The sequence below is a fragment of the Colletes gigas genome, unplaced genomic scaffold (genome assembly GCF_013123115.1).
Source record: "Colletes gigas isolate AHSC1104 unplaced genomic scaffold, ASM1312311v1 Colletes_gigas_Sc00021, whole genome shotgun sequence".
Taxonomy (NCBI): Eukaryota; Metazoa; Arthropoda; class Insecta; order Hymenoptera; family Colletidae; genus Colletes; species Colletes gigas.
Genome location: NW_025106650.1, coordinates 2,074,680 through 2,097,148, shown reverse-complemented (window position 1 = coordinate 2,097,148; position 22,469 = coordinate 2,074,680). Strand labels below are relative to the sequence as shown.

At 37.0% G+C, this 22,469-nt stretch overlaps 1 protein-coding gene across 1 annotated transcript in view; it reads left to right on the top strand.

Moving 5' to 3' along the window:
• Positions 1–358: 358 nt before the first annotated feature.
• The window catches only part of LOC122401034 (UNC93-like protein), a 30,276-nt gene continuing 8,165 nt past the window's right edge, over positions 359–22,469 (top strand). Inside the window, exons 1-3 of the mRNA XM_043402902.1 lie at positions 359–509; positions 14,759–15,314; positions 18,313–18,599. Coding sequence (XP_043258837.1) covers positions 15,049–15,314; positions 18,313–18,599 — 553 coding nt within the window. The 5' untranslated portion in view covers positions 359–509; positions 14,759–15,048. The remainder of the gene's footprint in view (positions 510–14,758; positions 15,315–18,312; positions 18,600–22,469) is intronic.

Below are 22,469 nucleotides of genomic sequence, written 5' to 3'. Positions count from 1 at the left end.
CCTAGATATTTGTGCAAGTAAAATCCGTAAAAATATGCTCGGACGAATCGCAGCGAACCGATTCCCGACTCCGTCTTTCTCGGTTTTAAAGGAAAACGAAGCAACTGGAAGCACCTCAATTTTCCTCCACAGATTCGGTCAGTTTCAACCAGCCGTTTCGCGTGTTCGCAATAAAATCGCTCGGAAGCCGCAGATCTCAGGATCGATTCTGAGATGTAACAATCGAGCGTACCGTTTCGAATGCAGATAGCCGTTCTCGACCCGATAAGCATCGAAATCCCTTCTCGTGTGGCTGCACCCGACACATTGTGCTCTCGCGTAAAGGAAAGAAAAGACTCTGGTGGGGCGGAATACGATAGTTTGACCGCGTGATTTCGTGTTCGATCAGTGCTATTTCATTCGTTGCGCTCGTACAATCGGCCGCGTTCATTTCGCGGGAGGAAAATATGAAATCTCGTACTCGAGTACCGGTGTAATCGACCAAGTCACGGATGATCCTTTCCGCGGAGGTGAGATCGAGATCAGATCGTTTTCGCAGCCCTCGTTCTCAGGAAGTGTCAAAAATTATCTTCTCATTTGTCATAAGGACATAAACGCCAAATTAATTCGTTCGGGGCAAAGGGAAATCAACATTTTCGACAAAGTGACTCACGGTAGACACCTCTTATTAATCTTGGGCAGAGAAATTTTGAAAAACTAACTTCTCTCAGCAATTTTATTGTAGGTTTCGTACCTGACCAAATTTTGTAGCACTTATAAACTCAAACAATAATTAGAATATTAATCCACAAAGTTTCAAATGTCTTCAATGACATTCATGATAATGTTTACATAAGCAAGTACGTATAAATAAAAAAAAAATTATAAAGTTTCCGAAGAAAACGAAATTAAATTACTGTATTAACCTGTGCCGAAGAGATCGAATTTAATGTAGGTCTGCGTAAATGTAGTAAAGGTGTAAGCAATATGATTTTTTTACGGTGCAATTCACGCGCGTGCAACACGTTGGAAGATCGACATTGGCATTCGGTGCGAGGCTAATCGTAAAAGTTTGTGCTGTATTCACTCGATAAACACTGGATATTTATTATTATACGGGGACCGAATGGTTCATGCATATTTCAGGCGCGACGGGATTAAAGCATTATACAGTAGTGTCCGTGTTACTGGATGGGCAATATCCTTAGATGCGCGTGACCAGAATCCGAGCGGGCAGAATTAGATACGTGAAGAATGTGCTCGACATAAGTTAAATTGCGGGGAAAAAGTAACCTCTAAGCCGTGTGGGTGGGATTTGCGACCGTTCGTGCGAAATTGTAGCTGTTAAACAGGAAAATTGTACGATAATGGGGATCGCGTCCCGATGATCGAACGATATTCATAATTTCCTAACAGCAGCGATCAACGTCGAAACGACAAAATTAATTTGCCATTGCGATCGCCATTGCTCCCCGATAGTTCCAATGGTGATATTTTCGGAACGGGCGTCCAATTTAGTTCGATTCGATTGATTTTCTATAAAAATACGTCGTGACTCACCGGTCACGTTTATTTTTTCAATGGAATGTTGGTTCTGGCGCTACAGGCTCGACCGTCATTATTTTCCCCGTCTGTTCTCTTGATCTCTCGCCGTTATCCAGTTATTATTTTAATTGTCTCTCGACCGCCTCTCATCGGTGTCGTCTCGCAGCAATAGTCTTTGCGGTTTTCTCATTACGCTATACAGCCTTGCAAGTACATTGTATCGAGCAATGTTTTCGTAAAACGTCGACTACCTTTCCACGTTTTGCGAAACGCAAGCGGCTCGAGTCGAAGGCTTCACTGACATTTACGAACGTAACTATTAAGTTGTGAAAGACACGGAGAAATAATCCTAAGAATACATGATATAATATTGGTGCTGTTAAAAACTGGTGATTTAATAAATTCGAAACAAGTAATGCTTGTCCTATTGATCGATCAAAGACGAATTCTTTTCGAAGTCGGTAAGTAGCAGTACAACTATATAGTATAACAAATATATTGAAGTACTTAAATAGTATAAAACGAAAATTAAAAGATCTCTTGATTGGCAGATTAAATTAAATTATATATTATACGGGGTGTTCGGCCACTCCTGGGAAAAATTTAAATGGGAGACTCTAGAGACCAAAATTAAATGAAAGTCAGGAATATCAATTTGTTAATTGAGGCTTCGTTAAAAAGTTATTAACAAAAGTAAATTTAAAAATTTCAAATCATTCACGGAAAAATTATTTTCGGTTGCGGGGATCAATTACAATCATTTTTGGTGAATAGAAATACCCCCGAAATCCTAACCACTTTCGAGAAAAAAATTCAGTAGGTGGAGAAATTTTTCAGGGTAATTAAAAAGTTTTAAATCATTCTGGAAAAAATATTGTTAACTGCAGGAGACGATTACAATAATTTTTGGTTAATACACATACCCCTGAAATCCCACGCACTTTTGAGAAAAAAATTGTTTACCGAAAATATAATTTCTGTATCTTCAAAATATCATTACTTTTGAACGGATTGGAGGACTTTAATTTTCCAAATGGCAAACTATGCGTAGTTTGGTGAAGAATATGTAGAAATTCTAAGAATATTGAAAAAGTTGTTCCTTGACCCCGTAAAGTGAGAAAAACCCCATAAAAATGGTCCAATTTTCAAACAGCCATAACTCCTGCTATAGTGAATATATTTCAATGAAACTTATCTCTGAAGTAAAGCTCATGGGTATCTACACAAAAGTATTAGACAACTTAACTGTAGTGCGTCAAACAAAATTATTAAAAATCGAAAACGAATTTTTAAAACAAATCGACAGGTGTCTAAATTTTTTGACGAGAAAAAAAATTTCAAATCGTTCTGGAAAAATTATTTTCGGTTGAGGGGGTCAATTACAATCCCTTTTTGTGAATACACATGCCCCCTAAATCCTACGCACTTTCGAGAAAAAAATTCCTAATCGAAAATATACTGTGTGGCCGGAAATGTTTCTATAACTTTTTAACGAAGCCTCAATCAACAAATTAGTATCCTTGATTTTTGCCTCTAGAATCTCCCATTAAAATGTTTCCTGTATAATCTCTCTTTGGGACAAATATTATTGTAAAACGTTCAACTGTAAACGTTCGTCGCAAGTAGAATTTTTATTAAATAGTATTTCTCTATTTTCGAGGTTGATGGACGTTTGGGAAACGATAAAAACACGGTGGATATCGATAGTTGGAGGTTGTTTTTTTGCAAAATGTCGCTAAATTCTTCGATACGGAGCGTCGTGCGGGAATGCGATTCCGCGATAACGTCGTTCCATTTCTCGGAGGGAAAATTATTTGAAAAAGTGCCGTCACGGCGTCGCGAGTACGGAGATAAATTCGTCGCTCGGGAAATATTCCGATTCCGTAGCAAAAATTCCATCCAGCGTGACAACGGTCGCGCGTCCCTTGACCGGCGTCCCGTTATTTGTTTGTAATTTTCGAATTGTTGTTTTCACCGCGCCGCTGGGAGCTGAAAGCAAAAATCGCCGGTAATAAATTACTAGGATTTTCTGAGCGGTGACGTGCGTTGAATTATTCAAACAATTATTACCTCGCGGAGTAGCTTTTAAATAATCAATTGCTGTTAAACAGTACCGAGGCGAATGTAATTAATCCCGGAAAGCTCCCAGGATCGCGCTTGATAGATGCCTAGTAACGGGAAAGTAATTAGAACGTTGTAATAAATGCCGCGACGCTCACAGTATAAGTTAATACGATACTTGGGTGAAAGTCTTTCAATTAAGGGTGTTCAAGTCTGATTTTTTAATTTTCTATCAAAGGAAAACTGTTCAATGCATCAGTTTAACATCAGTTAACATCGTTATTATAAAAATACATAATAGTTTCTCGGCTGATCTTAACGGTTTCTCTTTACAAGACAAAGACGAGTAATCCTTCTCGCCTAACTTCTATAAACAACTTGGCATTCTTCTGCAATTTTTCACAGAAAATATTTCTTATCGTTTCGTTTGACGTTTCTATGCAATTATCGAACGTCAATTCTATTTATAGCAAAAACGCTAGTAATAACCATCAATTAGGACTCTTAAATTTCCCTACATTTTCTTCTAATTTTTTTTTAAATGAAAATGAAGTGTTGCGTTGGTAATGCTACGGTAAATTATTTACTTTAGCGACTCCTCACCAATTTCGATGACCTTGAAATATGTTGTCAAGGTCACTGTTATGAAGATTTTTTCTCTATACATATCTCGGCCTTAGTTCTGAGATTGTGGCAGCGTGTGTGTAAACGTTGAATCGCCGATTGTTTATTATTTCTATAGATACATCACACAATGGATGCGTATATAAGGTTAAAAACTCAATTTGAGTAGCCCAAACCTTACTTAAACCTAACTATTCTACCTACTAACTAATATAATGGATTAGATCTGGGTTAGATTTTCTTATACCGGCCGCCGTAAGGCGGTCGGCCATGCATTCATTTTCTATTTCAATTTTCTTTATTTATATTATCCGATATTAGCTTGACATAGTATACATTATTTGTATACTGGTATTTGAATATTGGTTTGTACCAAGTTGATATGGTGTAAATATTATGATTGAAATTTTACATGACACTATGTAAACAGTTACAGATACGGTATTTCACGAGTTATTTTTGATATAATGGCAGACATTTTTCCAATTTATGTTAATAATAACGATAATAATAATAATAGTAAAGAATAAAGTCTAATTTTTTATCCCCAACTCAACCAGATTATTTTATTATTTTTGCAAATATCTCGAAAACAAAGGGCGAGCGGCGGTAACATGTATAAAGAAAAAATCTTCATAACGGTGACCTTGACAACATATTTGGCGAGTAATCACTAAAGTAAATAATTACCACGCTACTTTTTTAACGATCTTTCATTCCTGAGTTTGAAGAATCGACAGTATTATAATCGCGTGTTTATACTTTTGCTCGTCACTGTACATATCCCATCGGGTTTCAACACCGTGTCTGATGTTTTTAATTCCACCTAGTCATCATATTACTTTCGCTATTTTGTATACGTCGTTGCCTAATCAATATGCTGGAAAGTTTACCCGTCTTACGAAACAAACATTATACGAATCGTCGCTGGATCGTTCGCGAGTGCCACTGACTTATATGTTTTGTTTACATTACTTTCGTACGGTTACATTGTGGTTCCTCGACTGATACAAGTGTATCTGTGTTTCCATTGATACTAGCTACATAAAATTCTCATAAATGCTTTATTTATGAGTGATGGGGATATGCAAACCATGATCTCTAAGTACAGGGATCTAACTAATTCTAAGACCAACAAAGATCCAAAAATGGCATCTGAAGAAAACCAGGCAACTACAGCAAACCCACGTACCTATGCATCAGCAATTATGAACAATGTCTTTCCAAAAAAGGAACAAGCTATTGTAATTCCTATCAGAGAGTACGCTGTGACGATTGGCAAATTAATAGGATCAAACTCTATACGATTTATATCCAAAATCCAACAACAGAGTGTGTATGTATCTCGACTCCAAGAAAACGTTAACTGACCTTACAACTAAACACCACAATATTGAGATCAACAACACCATGGTAGATGTAAGATCATTAATTTTGCCCTCACAAAGAATCATCTTATCAAATGTGTTTACAACTATACCGCATGAAGATATAGAGAATACATTAAAGAAATACAATATAAGAACTACATCCAAAATGTCCTTTCTCTCATATACTGAGTTTCAGACACCAAATCTATATTAACCCACAGGACATCCCACATCTGCCAGAATCATTCATTATTCCTCATGACGAAACTCAATATAGAATTTTTGCAACGATGGATAAATTAAACTGTTTTCGCTGTAATCAGGAAGGTCATATTGCCAAAGTCTGCCCAAATTTTAAATCCTCTAATGACAGTGCTCCAACTAATACACAACATGATAATAAACATCCCAACTCAAGTCAGTGGGCAATAAAAGGGCACTTTCAAAGGGTCTTTATTCGCAAATAACATAAACGCTCTTTGTAAACCAGACCTCTCTATTACTACGGATCGGGAAGAAATAGCTGATATGTTAGCTGAATCATTTGCAGAAAACTCCAGTGATGCCAACTACGATGAACAATTCATATCTCACAGAAATGGTTATTTGAATCAAGAACATAACAGACCCTTTGAAAGCAACATAGAGAATCTTGCGTGCATTAACGATCTTGTCAAACTTGAAGAACTTACTACAATTCTTGACAAGTGTAAAAACACTATCCCAGGCCCAGACGGGATCTCCAACACACTACTAATTAATCTTCCGGGTAGTGGACTTCACTAGATCTTAAATTTATTCAACTGTATATGGGAAAAAATGTCTTTCTAGAAGGCTGGAAGGATGCTATAGTTGTTCCTGGTCTGTAGCCTGGGAAATCACCCACAGCACCGAATAGTTATCGCCCGATATCTCTAACTAATATCTTATGCAAATTAATGGAGAAAGTCATCCACAACAGATTAAAGTGACCAACAGATTCAGATCCTTTTTCTCTGCCTACGATCAACTCATTAATATACAAGCAAACATCTGTGATTCTCTATTAAATAACCAGCTATATAGAAATAGAATATGATTTAACTTGCAGGAAAAGAATATTGGAGATCCTTAAAAATTACGGATTAAAAAAACGCGACGTATTAGAGTTCGAATCAATAACTGTTTTTCACATCCAATAGTGCTACAGAATGGGGTCCCTCAAGGATCTGTTCTGAGTGTTACCTTATTCCTAATTGCAATCAACCAAGTTCTATCTATAGTAGATCTGCCGGTTAAAGCGTTTCTCGATGCTGACGATCTCTCCCGTGCCAATGTCGCTAATAACCACGTTGTTGATACGACGTTAAACCATTAAAAAAAAACATTATACCTATCTATGCAAAACACGTGAAAATGTTGCACGTAAATTGCTTTAATGTATATAGCTTACGGAACGCAGCCGTTCCGGTAAAAAATTCTTCTCAAACGGAGTCGTAATCAAATCGCGAACAAAGTTTTCAATATGCCGCGAGCTGCTTCTTTGTTTCCCCGGAATCTGGTTATATTAATCTCTTCCGTCTTTATTTCTGAAACAGAAACGCCTCCCGACCGTCTCTGTACAATGTTCATTTTTTCTCCGCCGGAACAGTGGTTTCGACGGCGATCGTTAGTCAAAAATAATTAGGCGAGATCCATTGGGGCACGGCGATTTAACAATGTCGTCGCTTCTGCTGATAATGCGAATTCCACTGGCAAGCGCTTCAAAAAAAAAAAATGAATTCCATACAAAGTTTCGTAGCATTGGAAAACGTTTGATCGTACTACAGTATTTACACAAGCAAAGAAAATTCAATGTTTGCGTAATTAAATTAATATCAAGTTAAAATTAAACTCTCCAGTCTAAAAAAAAATCAGTTACTTAATTTAACAATTTTGTTGCGCAGAAAGCACTCGATTATTCTTTAATTAGTCCACGTTAATATGAAGTAACACGATCTCTTCAAATATATTATTATATTACAATTCATATACATCGAAGTCTATATTGGAATTTATGCAATACAATACATACAATATATTACTATTACAGAAGCATAATTAAATGTCAGAAAATGAGGACAATTTAAGCGTAATTCTATATGGTCGCGAGAAATTAATTAATTTTAAATGGAATTTACGCCCTGTTCATAATGTTCCGAATTCTTCGTTCCTATTCAACTAAATTTTCATCAACTACTCAAAAGAGACAATTACTTGTTTTTGGTTAATATACTACAACAGCAAAGACAGAAAAATAGAAGATTCCGTAGTACCATCTTCGTCTATTAAAAAATTGAACAATTATTTTTAGACTTAATATTTTTGGGGTAATTAAAATATTTCTTTACGTCAAGACTCGTAGATTCGTTTATTAAAAACTTCAGATATATGTATATTTATTTCTTCGGTATTTTTTCGATGTTCAAAATAAGTAAAAATCAGATGAGACAAAATCTAGCTATAACGGGAAGAATATTCCAATCAAGTTGCTATAATTTTTGGGATTGTACGTTATCGTGGGAGAAAATAACCCGCCTAATTATGAGAGATGGTCATTTCTTTAAGTTTTAATTCATTCAGTTATGAACAGTATATTTCAGCTATTGATCGCCCGTTTATATAGTAGAAGTTTATAATGATACAACTTGTTACACAACCTATTAATTACAGAACGAGTGTCTGGTGTAATGAATAAACGTGTGATTACGATTCTTCGCCATTTAAATGAGACTTCAAACACAGCTCACGGGGAAAAAAGATCCATTCAATCTTCGAAGTTGGTAAAGTCTGTTCTAACATTGTGATGCGTTAACGTTGTTCTGTCCACGCGGGAGTTAGAAGTTACGTCACCGAATAATGTTTAAAACGTGTACGAATGTAATGAGTCAAACGAGTTTCCTTAGGTTTCTCCGCGAATCGGAGATTATCATTTATCCTGGGATTATCTTATTTATTAACACTTCGTGCTTGCCTCGCTCGAGCGCGCGTACGATTCGCGGTAACCGTTTGCGACATTCTAATCCCGCGATCGAATGGTAGTTACAGTACTGGACAAAAATATAAGACACTTCGTGCGTTTCTATATTTTAAAGAAAAAGAAATATATTTTCAATACCATATCGAGTATACAAAATCATAAGGATGATTCTTTTTCTTTTAAATATAGAAACACGAGAAGTGTCTTATATTTTTCATTCGAAGGATACACAACTGAAAAGACAGAGAAGCTTTGGTTGGACAGAATTGTGAAATAATAAAGAAAAATTGGCATTTGTTCTATAAAAACTTTCGATTCAAGGTTATATTTGATGAGATCCACTGTTAGCTGTATTGTATCCAACAATAGCCTTTGGATCGTTTTATGTAATTTTGTTGTAGCTTGTTTGAATTTTGAACAACACGTGCTTCTAGTTCATTAACATGTTTTGTTTGCTTTCCACGCTTCTGGATAAGTCGTTCCAAACATTTTCGATTATTTGGGTCGGGTGATGGGGTGGGCCATTCTAAAACTTTAATTATTTTCAAGTAAAATATTATTATACAGATTTTATGGTGTGACTGGCATTACCTCATTAAAAAATGTGTCTGAAATACAAACTTGTTTCGATCTTTTTATTTCGCCCATCAGGGTTATTCGAAATTGAATTTATGTTCGTCACTAAAAATTACTTTATTGTACTTCTTCATCCATGACCAAACCACAACTCTTTTATACTGTTCCACTAAAGGAGGTCGTTTTTTCAATTGTTTGCGTTTCTTACGCGTTTCGTAAATTTAGGTTCTTGGACTTTTCAAGGATATACACGACTACATCAATTTAATAATTTCACAATTCTGACAATATTATATTTCTTTGACAGCAACAGTATTACCCAAAAGAATCAATTTAAGAAAGAAATATTCCATACACATTTTTGTTATCGATTGACATACATTGCGAAAAGGTGAAAATAAACCCCTTAATTGGTGTACACATATTTTTGAAACATGTCTACTAAACAATCGGATAAGAAAATTTGAATTTACTAATTAATTTCATTCGTCCTTCCAAAATGGATGACAACCGGGTCAACCATTTTCTCAAGAACTATCTTACAATTTTGTCCATCCAAAGCCAACTTCTGCGTTACATTTCCATCGGATTGGAGAGTTATACTCGTTCTGTATACCGTATATAAAACGTGGAACGTACAGAATGTGCATATTCTTCTGTTGGATACGAAAAATATAGAAATATGCCAAGTGTTTTATATTTTTGTTCAGTACTGTAGGCTGTAGTATATGTATCTCCTACGGAGGCGTGTGCTCGCAGAATTGAAAATGTATCGAGTTCGACCAGACCCCGTGAAAGGAGCAGGAATACCAATCCCCAAGGACGAATTATTCGCACCGGAACAGTCGCGTGTTTCGATGCTAATCAGGCACTGTCGATGCGAGGATTTATGAGGACTCAAAGGCAGATTTTATCTAACGCCAAACATTCGTTTCTTCTTTACGAGAAACGGCTCCGAAGGCCTGCGACGTTTTTTTTACGTTCTCTTCCATATCTGTTGTCGCGCCTCTGAGCATGTAAACCAATTACATGGGCGTGTACATTTATTTATATGGTCGTTCATATACGTTATAATTGTTCTTATCATTCCCAAGAACGTAAAAAATATTCTCAAGCGACGAGATTGGAGATCTGTTAAAGAATCGTGGCAATTCTCATGATTTAATCACTTATAGAAACGTTATGCGTCGATGCTTATAGTTACGCAATATACGAATTAGTCACTCCTAATCTGGAAACTTGGATAAGCTAAGAACTTGATCGACCAAGCCTTCATCCGGTTCTTCAGGCATATTAATTTTTGTAACTAGCTTTATACAAATATTGTACGAGATATAGTAATCGACACTATTACTGATTCGATGGAAGTTTGTTAAACAGATTTCGTCACGATAACGTTTTAAACGAAGATTCTTACTTGGAAATTAACACTCATTAGTAATGATAATGTTTATAGCTTAATTTATAGTTTATACATGGTTAATGTGTGTTTGTTACAGCATCGTTTAATTCAATATTAGCAGAACCAGACATCCATAAATCTCAGGCTTGCACGCAGTTGGCACAGTCGCTAGTTTAATTTCCCGATAATCCAAGCACGTTTAGACCAGAGAGGAAAATTCCTAACGTTACACACTTTAGCGGAATTTCGAATCTTTACAACGTTTCCTGGCCTTCGATCAACCGACGACGCGTTAAACGCGCAGCTTGCCAGAATCGTTCAGGTATCGGTATAAACATAAATATTCAAGAGCTCCGATATTGCAACACCTACACGTACGCCGTGCACGCTCCATTTTCCAGAATATATTTCTGTTTCCTCTTCAGACATTCACAATATTCGATCTTTCGGGACGAAATGATAATCTCTTTGACAAAACTGTCAACAAATGACCGTCTGCTATCGTGCAGAAATAAATTTATACCTATACGATAATTTCGGGGAACCCTGTTTGTTATTTCGCTCAAGTTAACGAAATTTTACTCTCCTTCCGGTCGTACATTTTTCAACGTCTATCAGCGTACCGTTGCTTTTAACATTTCTTTTGCGATTTCTCTTATCAATCAACCGAGAAAGACCCGTATCAAAGAGTCGACAGATTCTTGGACGGACTCTGCAAAAAAGTGCGGGTCAGTAACGTTACTTTATCAGCGACGATAATATTATTTACTTTCTTACTATACCACAGTCTCGTCGCACTCGTTATCCATTCTTTTTTCTTCGTGTCGTCTTTATTACTGGTTCTCTCTTCTTTTGTGGTCTAAAAGTAAATGGCGACCCCTTGATGAAATGTTTGGAGAGTATGTCCCATTTAAAGTTTACAATTCTTTACGAATAAAATTACTATTCTCTGAACAGCCCTTGCTCTACGATGTATTTCCAACAATCATTCTAAGTGAAACTAACATATCTCAATTTCTATTAAATATTTTAATGCAATTCTTGCCATTAACACTATTACAATGCAATTTGAACTCTGTATCGATATTCATCTTCCAAGGGTGCTCTTTTTAATCCAACGTAGACAAAAATCTGTACGATCGAAGCAAGATATTGACAACGAATTTAGTAATAAAATATGAGGGGTCAAAGTAAATGGCACGTGTGATCCAAATGCTAACTTACGGAATGCCCCGATTGGATCATAAATGGCGTCGCCGTTCGCCAGCGTCGTAACGCGTCGCGACGATGATGTAGCGTGACGCTGATTCGCGGTAAAATGTACCAGCTCGGTCATTCACCAAGATAAATTTACATACGCGCCATTCACACCGAACGTCCTCGAATATAGTCGAGGCTATAGAGCGTTTGTCCTGTCGACGAACGTAAACAGACCAGTTGTCCGTAGGCCGAATCCATCGAACGTGGCATTAATGGCACGCACCGCGACGTTAAGAAAATTATTGCTCATCAAACCGTACCTTGGCAAAGGACGATTGGTTCACCGCGACGACCGGACAAATTAGTGGATGATAAATGCAGACGCGCTTCCGACTTCGATTGCTGCGTCGAGGCAACCATTAATCATATTACGGTTTGTCGACACAGTCTTTGTACTTTCCCGCTCGTTCGTAATTGAATTAGAACGCCCGGAAAAGTTCCCCGATATTAATGGGTAATTGGAGAAATTGAGATCTTCGTGAAATCAAAATTATGTTTCGGTAGTAATCTGGGGAAAGCTCTCTGCCTCGAGGTACAGCGTTTCTCAAAAATATTCTGACACCTTCGTGGTTTCAACAATTGGACCGTTTATTTTGAAAGTGGTGTAAGTCCATTTTTGAAAAAAATGAGATATCACGTAATTCATGCTTAATTTAATGTAAATTTTTTAAGTATAACTAGTCCGTGTTTAATTTCTTAAAAAATTCCCATGTTTTGTACAATTTAAAATTGGTTGGTAAATGAAATTGCATAATCATCGATTATGAAAATGGTGTAAGTCCAATTGACAGAGGTAAGTGGCTTAGCAGATGGTTGCCGATGGTTATTATGATGTGATAACACAATGTAGAAAACATGATAAATTCATGTTACATGAAATGAAACGAGAGAATTTCGTTTCAATAAAAAATCTTCAAAATGCGATTAAAAAACAGATAAGAAAAAACACTAATGAAGAACAGGTAAATTGGTTGCAAATATGTTGGATGAGATTTCTCAAAAGTGCACCATACACTATTTTATATAAAACATCGATGAAGGACAAAGAATTTAAAACTACAAATTTATTACCTACACGTCATGGAAGACCGCTAAAATTTGAAAAAATCGCCCTGGCGCCTTTGTACCATGATGCCAGGCCTATAACTCATGAAAAATATAAAGACATCAAACAGTTATTACCTTATATACCTCCGGTGCATCATGCATATTTCGAAATGCATATTTCACTGCCACATGCAGAGCATAAGTAAATACTATCAATATCTTGTAATTTTATCAATGTAATTAGCGTCTAAAATTGAAAATACTACTTCTATTTTATGTCGTGTCATTATTTGAAAACAAAATTGGATTAATATGAAGTATATTTTAAGTGATATTTGATTTTTCAAAATTGAAATTAAACGACCTTTACAATTGTCTAATTTTGAAAGTGGTGCAAGTCCATTTGCAGCCCGTAACTATACATCATTTTAGTAAAATACGCCTAAAACAAATTTGTATAACGAAATTACATATTGATGAAACAGTAGAAACATTGCCAGACTTCATATAATTTGCCTAAATTTTTTAATTAACAGATATGTTAACCTTTAATTTTCTCGAAACAAGAGAAAATGGACTTGCACCACTTTCAAAATAAACGGTCCAATTATGCACCTTAATTAAACGTACAGAGAAGACGTGACATTTGTCTTAATATATTTCGATAGAATTTCTATTTTACAGAAGTTTTGTAGGTTATTGAAAATCATTTTCCTATTACGAATCACATCAAACGCATTATTTCACGGTCTGCTAGATAGGAATTAGGATCTTGTTTCTCTGCTCGAGAAGCGCATCCGGCAGTGGATTTGCGCGAGCGTGATGTACCAGTCAAATTATACAGTGGGGATAACCCTCTTATTGACATTGAAGAGCCAATTAACTTTAACTCGACTGTGATATTAATCGATGTCCTAGATATCGGCGGTACATCGTTATCACGGTGTCCCAACACCGCGACGAGTGAACGTAAACGAATTACAGCAGCAAATTAAGCGTGTTAGCCAATGTTTGGACAATTTGCCATCGGCAAAGCAAAAAGACTTTTGCGCCAATAAAGCGGGAACAAAAATACTGTGCCATGGATACGATTACGATTTTTGCGTTTCTTTATTTTATCGGGATATTACGAGGCCAGATAAGATTGTATAAATTGAGACAATAAAATTAACGGATTGATAGATATCAGGTAAACGATTACTTAACCGATGTACAAGAAAAAAAAAGATAAAAAGTGGAATCGAGTTTGAATTATTTGTACGTGAACTTTAATCAATACTTTCGGTAAATTCTTTCCAACCTTCGTGTGCTCTTTCAGACAATTCTCTATATTTTTTCTTGTCGCTATTACAGTTATTTATTCTACGCATTCCATGATTTTCCTTTTCAAATCTCGCGAGATTGGTCTCAGTTTACTTAATGAAACTTCGTGGAAATAAAATGATGATAATAACTTTAAATATATACTCTACACGTTACTTAAGTACATTAAAACGTTCTTACTACAGAGCTGGTAACGAAGCAAGAAAATTGAAAGTAGAATGTAAAAATTAGAAATTCCTGTGCCCCTCTTTGTTTAAGTTTCCGTTCTAAGCTCGTGTTGGAGAAAGATGCATCGTAGAATTCTCGCCTTAGAATGTAATTTAAAAACGACCAATCAGCCTTGATCGATGGTCTAAATGACGACGTAACCACGTGTAGAAAGTATCAAATATTAATCCCATTAGAAAACCATCAAATATTAAGCGATACATAGAGAATGCAATTAGTTTTTGTCATTTTGAGGCCATAATTTGTATCACGAATCAGATATTATAAAGGATAAATAGTGTCATAAATATTCTGTTTCAAAATAACTGTTTACAATTATGCAACCAGCTTGACGTTCGTTCCCAGGTTCCCTCGATGTCCCTCGAACTCTGACGAAAGGCTGAGGAGCCATTGATAAGCGGACCACTCATCCTCGGTCGTTGATATCGTGGCAATATTTCAAACGAGCGGCCAACATATTTTACGATGCACCGCGGGACCCTCCTCGTTCCTCTCGCGTGAAATCTGCTTTCGAAAGGCTCGTTTTCATGCATCGACCGTCGTTGGCGACACGCAGAACACGCGATCTACGAACGTAATATATCCTGACAGCTGGCGACGATTTTAATTCGTGACGAGATTAATTCGATCGTGTCATGGCGCTCGAGAAAACAGACACCGCGGGACAATTCGTGAAAGTGCGAAACGAGAGGGCCATTTACGAGCCGTCCGAACGATGGCGGATCTGGAGGAACATTTTGGTGATCGGGCTAGCGTTTATGGTGAATTTCACGGCGTTCATGGGCGCCACCAATCTGCAGAGCTCGATCAACGCGGACCAATCGCTGGGTACCTTCACCCTCGCCTCGATCTACGGTAGCCTGATCTTCAGCAACATCTTCCTACCGACTTTGATCATAAGGTAAATCGTCCAAACGATTAACGTCACAACGAAAACGATTATTTCAAAATCACCCGGTGTCTCTGCTCCGTTCCTTTTATTGTTATTATCGCGTGCATTATTCCTAATATTCGTTGGAGAATTTTGCCGGAAAACCAATTTTTATCGAACAATGCAACCTTTTTTTGTAAACCGGAACAGTGTAATAATATAAAAGAGGGCGCGTTTCTGAATAGCCTGCGAAGGTCTGTCTTTTGTGAACAAGTCTATTGTTTGTCGAGCTTTTTCCCCCGCTGTGAGCTTAAAATTTGCCGCGTTCGCGATAATTTTATCTCAACGCGGGATGCCGCGTATTAAGCTATTACGTTCTATCGTATTTAAAACGCGGCGCGAAATGTAAAAGCGTCTTTCCGCCTCCCTTCGCGGTGCCATATTCAAGTACACGTGACCTGTTTAGTACAAAAGGGTCAAGTAGTTGGAGAGCATTCACCTTTTGTATCTTTTAACAAGTAAAGAGAAAGTGTCGGGAGAAGAGAAACCGTAGAGCGTCGCTCGTTCTATGCGTGCTTCCTTTTCCATTTTTAATTCCATTTAAACGCCGTTAAACCTCGACAATCTGTTGAAAGAAATTTACTACAGAACGTGGAAAGAAACGAGCGCCAGCGGCTTTTTGAAAAAAAACCAGACAGAGACACTGGCGGTAATCTTTGTTATTGAATTTTGTTTTCCGTGAAATTCTCGCCTTGACACGGAATCATCGATTACTTCAGACCGCCATATTGCATCGCAGGCCAAAGCCGGATAACCGATGCAACAGCGTGTGCTATTTTTTGGCTTTGAAAGTCGTTGGCGCTTAGTTTATTATGACAGTAGCCAGATTTGACTCCGTGCTACTATTTTTTTTATTTTTTAAATTGCAAGGATAGCAGTTTCATACAATATTGGACCTTCAAAAGGCTACGACCGTTTCCCTTTTATGTCATCCTGAAATAGACATATCAAAGGTGTTTTAAGAGCTCTCGCAGACGTTGTAAAACGTGTATTTCTTTAGAAGTGACGTATCCTCAATAATTGGAAATAAAAGTTATTATTATTTCGTGGAAAAGTTTCGATACAATTTAAGTTCGCGAAACTTTTAAGATGGATCGTATAAGTTCGCGTTTTATTCTGAGAATATTAAATATAGAATTTACTCGATCAACGATATATCGAAATGGAACTATTCCGAGGATTGAGAATCTTATTTATTTAAGTTCAGTATTATTAATAGAAATTCAATACGGAGTGCAAATAAACTTCTAGAAATTGAGTTCTTATCACTTCTTCAGAAATAAACTTTGTGCTAAGTAGAACACGAAATGTCACAGTGTTACACATGTTCCTTCGCTGAACTCAAATATCTCGGAATTTATTAATAAAATAGATTATTTAAATTATAATTTGTAAGAGGGGAGCTTTGTTGTCTCCGTTCTCTAAAAAAACGGATCGTCAAACAAAAACGAGAGCGTTCATTATAGACCGTATGATCATAAATTATTAGCATTGCATTAATCACAGAGACACCATTTGGTGATTTGATCCGCAGCTGCTTAATAATTAATTCTGTTCGAATGTCGAGGTTGATTTATATTAATGACGTTCTAACAATAGCAAATTAAGGTAACATAACGAACTCGTAATACAAAAAGAATTAACTCCAACAGGAATTAAAAATTCGATTTGTTGTGTATTAACACTAGAACTACCGACAGTTAAAACGATAGATACGTGAAGAAATCTGTGATGCAATGAAAATAAATCTTTATTCATTCTCTCATAGAAAATCACGATTTTTCAAAAATTCAGACGAGTATATTTTTTACAATTTTTATCAGAAATTACGAATGGGTTATTTTAACCACTTTGGTAGTTCTGGTGTTAAAAAAATAAAATTTCGTACTTACGTCTCTTGTGAGATTTACCATTGTATGTATTTCGGAGGATGAGCATCAGCACCACTTACATCCATTAATTAGACCTTTATGCAAATTCATACTTTTATTAATAGAATTAATGAAACGACAGTTGCCTCTCTTTGTAGAAGGTTGTCTCAGCCTCTAAATAGAATAATTCGTATCTTATTCAAGTATTTCTTATATTTTTGCATATTAAGTGCATTCTGTAGCTTTTTGAAAATTTAAATCTTCCATAAATGCATAAATATCCGCAGCCCGTTCATAATACACAAATTCACTTCGTTTTCCCGACGCGAACACGCCAGAACACCGAAATACGTCGACAAATTCAAGGGTCCATTCGAATGTTTCGCGCAAAGTCCTTCTCACGTCTTTCCACTATCCTTGCTTAGACAAGACTGATTTCATTCGTTTCAAAAACAATTCCAAAACCCTGGGTCCACGTTCAATACGACCCCAGCGTATTCCACGAATACCTAGTATACCTATCTACGCCGCTTGTAAACATTCCCAACGTAAATTATTTCATGACCCTTCGACGACGTATCAGCGACCATTTCTCTGAATGTACAAAAAAACCCATCGTGCCTGAGAGTCTTGTAACTTAATCCTAAACAGATATTTCTTACAATCTATCCTTACGAATAACTTCCCCGCAAAGTCTGTCAACCATAAATTAATCATATAAATTCCAATGTTAACCCCTTACCATACAATGACAAGTTCTTCATATTAATTTTCACAATCATGGGACTACTCACCCGCCATCAAATCTTGTATATTAAAACCAACAGATTTTTACATTCACGAGGTATTCGTAAAACAAATCTATTCTTTTTCCTGGCCATTCCTTGTACGAACAAATTTAAACAAAATTGAATAGTATACGTTTACAAAATGACATGAAATGTTACGTCAAGGGGTTAATTTTCTGTTCCCCACGAGTATGAGATGAAAAGTTTGATTTTTTGGCAAATTGTTGAGGTACCGCCTAAGAGTACAAGAGAAATTTGCCCAATGAATGAAGTTTCAACCGTAAAAAGTGTCTTATCTTGTCCTTGCAGCTGGCTGGGTTGTAAATGGACGATATCCTTGTCCATTTTGACTTATGTGCCTTTCATGGCCGCTCAGTTTTACCCAAAATTCTACACCATGATACCGGCTGGATTATTGGTCGGCATTGGTGCGGGTCCTCTTTGGTGCGCCAAGTGCACCTACTTGACAATCGCAGCGGAAGCATATTCCACCCTCTCGGACGTAGCCGTGGACGTCCTCGTCACGAGATTTTTTGGGGTGTTCTTCATGTTCTACCAAATGGCGCAAGTCTGGGGGAATCTTATATCTTCGGCAGGTATGTACGTTCACACACCTTCCTTTTTACGAATAAGCAACTTCGCGTAAGTACTGAGCTCATGGCAAAAAATAAATTCAAGATTCTGAGACTAAATTATTAATGTTAACTTTTTGTTAACTTTCTACGGTGAGCACTTCTAAATCTAGAAATTGTACTTTTCCCAATTCATATAGCAAGCATTTCTTGAAATCTAGTAAGTAAAACATTTTTCTCTGGCTTCTAATATCCTTGCATTTAAAAAACTACCTAGATTCACACACACTTTTTTGCTTTGATCTCGATTTCCTTGCGATGAAAGTAAAAAACAAAAAAATTTCCCCATTCAAACGTGACTCGTAATAAGATGCTTTCGGTAGGTTTTCGTGGAAATTAAATCGCCCCAAGTATTTCTATGCTATTACCGTAACGCAACGCAGCTGCTGCAGAAGCAAAGTCTCTAAAGGCAACGAGTTTCTAGTCAAACAATTTTATTAGAATCGGTGGAAGTTATTAGTAAGTTCAACGGGGTCAATTTAATTACACGTTGCTTCTACGGTGCGGGGGAAAGTCCTTTGACAAGAAAGCAGTAACAGTCCTTTCAGCACTCTGCCTTTAAAGTAGGTATAGTATGTACGTTTCCGAGTATCTCTGCTAAATCTCCACTCAGTTTCGGATATAAAGGCTTTGATTGCGATGCAATTTGCCGGAATAGAAACAATGTCGAGCGTTTCGCTGCAAATTTGCAAGCGTTGCTCAGTCTCTGTCGTCGGAGGGAACGATTAAACGGCGTCGAAGGCAACTAAGTGCCATAAAACGAGGCAGCCCGAAGCTCTCTACTGTTTTTAACTCCGCGTACTTTTGAAAAAAATAGTTATTGGATATGAGTGAGTCTATGTATTCCGTATTATAAAATCTACAACGCAGGGGAGTACTGACGAATAGATGAATAACTATAGTAATGATTAGACTGCGGATGTTTATACAAATGCATATATTCCTAGGAAACAGATAAAAGAGTGAAACCTAAATAGAAGTTTGTCTCGTCACTAGAGGCTCTTGAAAATATATTTTTTATTTTGCATATTTTGCATATGGTATATGTTTTACATATCTTTTATAAAAACATATGTCATATATTTATTGCATTTCTTTTCATAAAATTAATTTTCATCGGATAGAAGATAAAACGCCCTTGAAAACGAATTTTGTTTCAAGTAGATACCGTAGTTGGTTCTAGAAAAAACGATTATTTACGAAAAAGTGAAATTTAAATTCATTTTCAATTAAACAAACAATTTGTGATCCAGTTTTATCATACACTAGTGGTACGATCAGTAGGAATTGCTGAAATTACTTTGGGTATGTGGCGTCAAAGTAAATGTGAAATTAAACATAGAAGACAGCAAAAATTATGGTAGCTGGTATAGACATTGGATAGAGGCTGAAATGCTCTTTAAAATGAGCGTTTGAACAAGTCGATAGCTTTATTAGTTCCAAAGATATAGCGATTTTAATTTCAAGTCGATGCGGTGGCTAGTTCCGGAGATATAAGGGTTCGAAGCGTTTGTTTACTTTCTTACTATGGCTTCGTCAAGGTCGTTGACCTCACGTGCTCGTAGTAACTAGGTCACTCGGTCACTCGGTCACGAGTCACGTACGAAACAAAGAAGCCCTGCAAGACGCGTCAGACGAAGACAGAGATAGTCGAATTAAAAAAATTACTCCTTTACATAAATTACGATATCTCGAAAACGCAAGGTCGGATCGACAAAAACCAAAAACCATTTTAAAGAGGAAGGTTTGCCGCTTCCAACGATGGCTCAGTTATGGAGAAAACACTAATAGCTTCGGAACTGCACACTTCTAAAGTTTAACTATTTTGATACGCGTTGTTAGACTGTTCTAAGACAGTGGAAACTGAAGATTCTCTCCTTTCACCTTTGTTACATATTTCCTATTTACGTCAGAAGCTAACTAGAATTTGATACCAAATTTTGTTCAGTTTTTCACAAAAAAATATAAATCATGCAACCAATCAGACTGGTCGTGATAGACAAGAGGGTCCATATATTTTTCTCAGAAAACAAACAATAAGAATAGAAGTGAATATTGTAAAATTCATTGTAGTGTGGCGCTAAAATAATATTGTGTGTTAGGAATTCTAAACAAAATTTTAAAAACGGTCATTTGACCGGTCGCGGTAAGTTTAGTGTTAAGCGATAAACGTCATCAACTACCTCTTGACAATATTGGAAAAATACTCGTAACATATCGTAATTTAAATTATAATTGATTATTATTATATTTATGTAATAAAATTATTTGAACATACTTCGAGTATATTTTGCATATTCCTGTATATTTTAGCATATTATTTGACATATGTCATTTACATATTTTGACATATTTTATTGACATAAACATCCGCAGTGTAGTAATGATTCTTAAAATGAACATCGCTCCTTGGCGTGTTCATTTTTCCTGCAATAGAGGCGAATTTCGACACCAGTTGGTGTTTAGACGATATCATTGAGCCTCGGTTGAGATAGAAATGTTCAATTTACGAATCACGTCTGGGGATCATTTTAAGAATCATTAGTTTTATGCTTTTTCGAAATGTTTATCAAGTAACGCCCGGCATTCGCGTTTGTCGATAATCCCCGCCTTCGAGCGACACCGGTACCGGTTTCCGCGATATTCGCTACGCACCGCAATTAAACCGCCGTCGCTAATCGCTCTGCGGTCTCGATACTCTCCCGCGGTACAACGGTGGTTCGAAGCCCGGTTTTCGCCTCGGTTACCGGGTCGCTCGCCTAACAAATAATCCGTTTACTCGAGAGACGATTCCGACAGATCCCCAGCAGCGTGCTCCTCCAATGCCCGGCTGCTCGATCAAGAGATTCGCTCTTTGGCGATCGGGATCGAGAACGAAAGCTCCTCTACGAAAATTAAACAAAAAACCACCTTGCTGGTTGCATCGTCATCCGTATGGAAAAATCTCCGGATTCTAATTGGGATCGGTTCCGACTTCTCTCTAATTGGGACCCGGTCAAGTAATCCGCTCGGATTTTATTCGGAAATGTAATAATAAAGTTGCACAGTGTAGCACTTGTCTCGAAAAGGCGGGAGAAGATCATCTTTGTCTGGAAGTTGTATTAAAATCCGGTGAATTATTCTTTTGGTAGAAATAGTGTTAAAAACTTCGAAACTAATTTTAATTGGGAAATATGCCCGACAATTCTTCGCTGGATGATTCGATCCGGTAGGAAATATTAATCCCTCGAGACTTAAGTTATTTAAAAAATTTCCAATAGATTTGGACGTATTGCAACTCTTGCACTCAAAATACAATAATTGAATTACAGGATTGCCAATTACCATATATACTCTTTCCGTATAAAGCTCTGTCTCGGGCTCTCCACGAACGAACTTCGATGTCCGATAATCGTGAAACGAGAGACTGAAGTAAAAGTAGCGGAGGGTATCGCGACCCAGGTTCAAAAGGTTCTTTCAACAACTCAGTATTGGTGTACTCGTGGTCCAGTCTCACGGGATGCCCGAGTTTATTCATGAAGCTTCCAAGTCGATCCCCGGGATCCATGGACTTGAAACTTTTAACGTTTCCCTGATACGACGAAACGCTGAATCGTAGGGCACCGAGCATTGTCACTCTAAGTAGAAAAGCAAAGACTGTGATTGGGGGAACAAAATCGCGAACGTGCTCCAGGCGACTTAAAAAGTTTCGAGCTTTTCGCGTATTCCCCGTTTCCTGATTAAAGTCGCCCCGTAGTTTGCGTGCACAATACAAATCGAGTTAACGATTCTCCATGTCGGGGGCAATTAGATTTGCTACGAGGACGGATATCGTTGATAATACACCAGCGTTTC